Consider the following 4,017-nt stretch of genomic DNA (forward strand, 5'->3'; position numbering starts at 1 on the left):
CTCACTTTTATAACTGCCACCGATCTTCTTCTCAAAGACAATGCCCATTTTCTTAATCAGCTCTTATATGAATTCTCGCTGTGATGACTTCTTCACGGAAATTCACCAAACGACCGTTTTGGTCCACAATTTTTAATTGCAGGTGATCTATTGACTGCACAACGATCGGCAAGTAAATGACCTGAGCAGGCGATTCAATGATCTTATATCCTGTTGGAATGCTTGGGAAGAACTCATGGATCGTATGCGCACGTCGGCTATTAATGTAGGCCCCTGCAGTCAGATTACACTCGACCCGCAGTGAATTTACATGAATGATGTCTGGAGGTCTGGCAGCTCGATAGATTGTAGAATGGGCGAGAATCTCCCCTTGGAAACCAAGGAGTTGCCCAATCGAATCTGATTTCATGAAATTGATGATGATATCATTCGACACTTCAATTACCATGGTCAGAGTCCGATCATCAGCCTTCAAACTAAAGGGGATTCTCCAGGCTAATAATTCATTCTTCAAGTATTTCTCAAGATCACTGATTTCATAGCTCCCTGTTGGTATAGTCAGCCGTACTGACATTTCATCTTTTTGAAAATAAAATTTATTGCGTCCTTCATCGATATTAGGAATTGAATTGTACGTTAGGAATTGCACAAGTCCCACACTGTAAGATTTCCGAGGTGATAATTCAATGGGTGGGAAATACCAAGCCTCCAGTACAGAAGATCTGCCAGATAAGGTCAATGTAAATGAGTCACTCATCGTGGTTACCACTAAACTGATGTATATATGAACAGCTCTGCTGTTTTATACCAATTCACCAGAGCGAAATTTTAAGCATAAATGTCCACATATGATGGTATTATAGTCTTGATAATTTTTAGGGTTATATTTCACAATACTACCGTCACCGAGATAATCAATTAAATCTTGAGGTGGACGTAAATTGCCGTAGCTATCAAAGTAGCAGACTTCATGATCTTTCTTTTTATACGCCACACAGTGAGTGCCTGGTCCACTTTTATCATCAAGATTTACTATAGCCGATTCATACTTCCATGGCCCACCTCGAGGCATGTCATTTCTCATATAAACACCACGAAAATGTGGAATTTTCATGGCTTTCGCATATTTCACTAGATCGCTATCAGTGAGAGCTCGGTGCGGTAGTCTTACTAGTTTTTTGGATTCAAATGTAAACCTAAACCCGACTTATAGAGTTTCAAATACATCCTCTTGCCCAGGGCGATGGCTTCCATGGTACGATTATGTCGCTGACTCTCTGCAAGTGCCGTGGCAGCATGCTTGGAGACGTTGATTGCTTTGGCAATACCAGCAGCACCACCCGCGAAAGCACCAGTGGCACTGAGACCTGCAAAAAGTGGGATGAGGAATGCCGGAAGAATCCCACCGATTTTTGCTGGAATAGGGAGAATCCGAGGTACAGCTTTCATTTTCTTTCTCCCTCCAGCATGTTTCACAGCCTCACGTGCACCTTTCAAGGCACTCTTCACAACATCGAACCCTGGGTGCATGGACCCCTTGGCAGCTTGCACAATCTGACGCAATGATATCTTCTTCTTGCTAGCCTCTCCAACCTTCTTTTTGCGACAGCCCTTTCCAGTCTTCGGTTTCGTCTTCCTCTTCTTCTCATCAGTAGTTTTCTGACTCACTCCCATGCCGAATTTATTCTTAGCCTTCATGATGTTCCCCACACCGAAGGCCACAGCCTTCTCACCAAGACTCGCGTCTTTGGCTAGAACTCGACGCCAAGCTTTATCAGCGAGGGCTCTATCAGCTGCGTGCCTAGCTGTTAAGTTCTCTCTGTTCTTTGAATAAGCTATATCGTGTTCCTTACACGCGGCATCCAGAGGATTTATACCAGGATCACCACGTGCCAATCGTTTCACCAACTTCGTTCCAGGTCCACAGTACTGATAGCCAGGCACGTGCAGTTCAATGGGTAATTTATTAATGAGATCGTTCACCACACCTTTACCCTTCCGAGTTTTCGCATGTTTGCACGCAGCCATTATCTCCCAGAGACTAATAGAAAGTCCATAAATACAGCGTATTTATAGGCTTCGATGACAGTCGTCAAGATGGAGTTCAAGGAGCAAAGTGCCAAGCTGCCTGTGATGAATTTCGATAAAATTACTGATAAAAAGAAAGATAAGCGAAAAAATCGTCACGGTCCCCTCCTCCCCAATAGTGTACGAGCAGTCATATGTGGACCCTCGAATTGTGGAAAGACAAACGCTCTGTTTGCACTTATTACACACCCTAATGGTTTGAAGTTTGAAAATGTTTACGTATACTCGAAATCTCTAAATCAACCAAAATATCAATTTTTGAAAAAGTTATTGGAAACAGTGAAAGTGATTGGCTATTTTCCTTTCAATGATCATGATGAAGTGGTTAAACCTGAGGAGACTAAACCCAACTCTATTATGATATTCGATGATGTTGCCTGTGAAAAACAAGATAACATGCGAACATTTTTTTGCATGGGTCGACATCGAGATGTAGATTGCTTCTATCTCTGTCAGACTTACGCTTGTATCCCAAAACACTTGGTGCGTGATAATACAAATTTGCTCATACTCTTTCGTCAGGATGAGATGAATTTGAAACACATTTATCATGATCATGTCAATACTGATATGTCATATACCCAGTTCAAGGAATTGTGTGCAGCGTGCTGGAGTACTGATAAGTATGGGTTTATCACAATTAATAAAGATTGTGAATTGCATGAGGGGCGGTATCGAAAAGGATTCGATTGCTATGTGCATATAAATAGGTGTTAAACATGGAGATTTGAGGCAGTGTTGAATGGAACGTATAACCTTCAACATGCAGCGTAAAGACTTGCAACTTGAGTCGGACGTTCTGCGTCACATTGCTGAGGCAAGTAAAACAATTCGTCGCAAATATAATACGTTGAAACTTGGTAAAGACACTAGTGAGCGTGCTATAAATGAAGTCTTGAAACCTGTAATTACACCCCTTGAAAAATTGGTTGATCAAACGAGTGTGCAGCAGCATAAAAAAGAATATATGAGAAAAAGACGAAGAAAGATTGACCAACGTTTGTTACGTTTCCACTCATTATCAAATGACGATGGTGATGATGATTTATACAACACAGCAGGGATGTCATTTGACGAGATAGATAGAGATTACTTCCAGCAGAAAGCTGTGGTCAGCACTCCAGCTCGTGCACTACCTTCAACAAGTCATCAAAATTCATCATCATTTGCTAATGATTCCAGGTCAAAAAGTCGATCAAAATCGTAAGAGTCATTGGATGAAACAATGGTCCCGAATACAATTGAAAATCACCTCCAGACTTATCTCAAGCGATTTGGAACGGCAAAAGACAAGGACTTGGATAAAGAATTTGGTGTTCGAAAATTGAATGAAAATTGGAAAATTGGGAATAAAACAGTGACTTTCAATGGAGATTCTATGACAGTTGGTGATAAGCAGTATAAGTTGACAACAGGTCTATTGACATTAATATTTGATAAAAATCCTGAAATGATACATGTGACTGGAACAGATAAGGAGCATTATGGTGAAATTTTACATCATACGAATGCACATCGTCTGTATTATAAATCCAGCAAAGCTCTACGAGATAGAAACCCAACTGAAAAATTTACAAATATCATCGCAGCATTGGTTTCATCTCCAGCGAAAACTGGGACAGCTCTTTTGCCTCACTCCATGATTGCCCCCAAGACAACAACAAGCAGGATGGACTACATTTACTGGGATAATCCAAATGAATTGGTGGATAGACTCCGCCTCCTCACAGCATCTCGAGCGGCCGGTAATACCAGTCATACCAACGAAATTCTCTCTATAATTGACGAACTACGTGAGGCTCAAATCATATATTAGGACCTGACATTATACAAAATGTCTCATTTACATCATGAGTGTCGATGTGTTTGGACGGCAGTTGTCATACAGCAGTAAGACCACCACTGCTGCTAGGAGAGGTCCACCAGGTG

The 4,017-nt window shown here is 41.4% G+C and overlaps 1 protein-coding gene across 1 annotated transcript in view; it reads left to right on the plus strand.

Annotated features, from left to right (window-relative positions):
* The first annotated feature begins 3,313 nt into the window (after window positions 1–3,313).
* Window positions 3,314–4,017, plus strand: part of LOC107042408 — a 2,099-nt gene continuing 1,395 nt past the window's right edge. The window contains 2 exon segments of the mRNA XM_015263440.1: window positions 3,314–3,833; window positions 3,944–4,014. Coding sequence (XP_015118926.1) covers window positions 3,314–3,833; window positions 3,944–4,014 — 591 coding nt within the window.

This window comes from Diachasma alloeum, unplaced genomic scaffold (assembly GCF_001412515.2).
Source record: "Diachasma alloeum isolate Michigan unplaced genomic scaffold, Dall2.0 Dall_scaffold_00449, whole genome shotgun sequence".
NCBI classification, from domain to species: Eukaryota; Metazoa; Arthropoda; class Insecta; order Hymenoptera; family Braconidae; genus Diachasma; species Diachasma alloeum.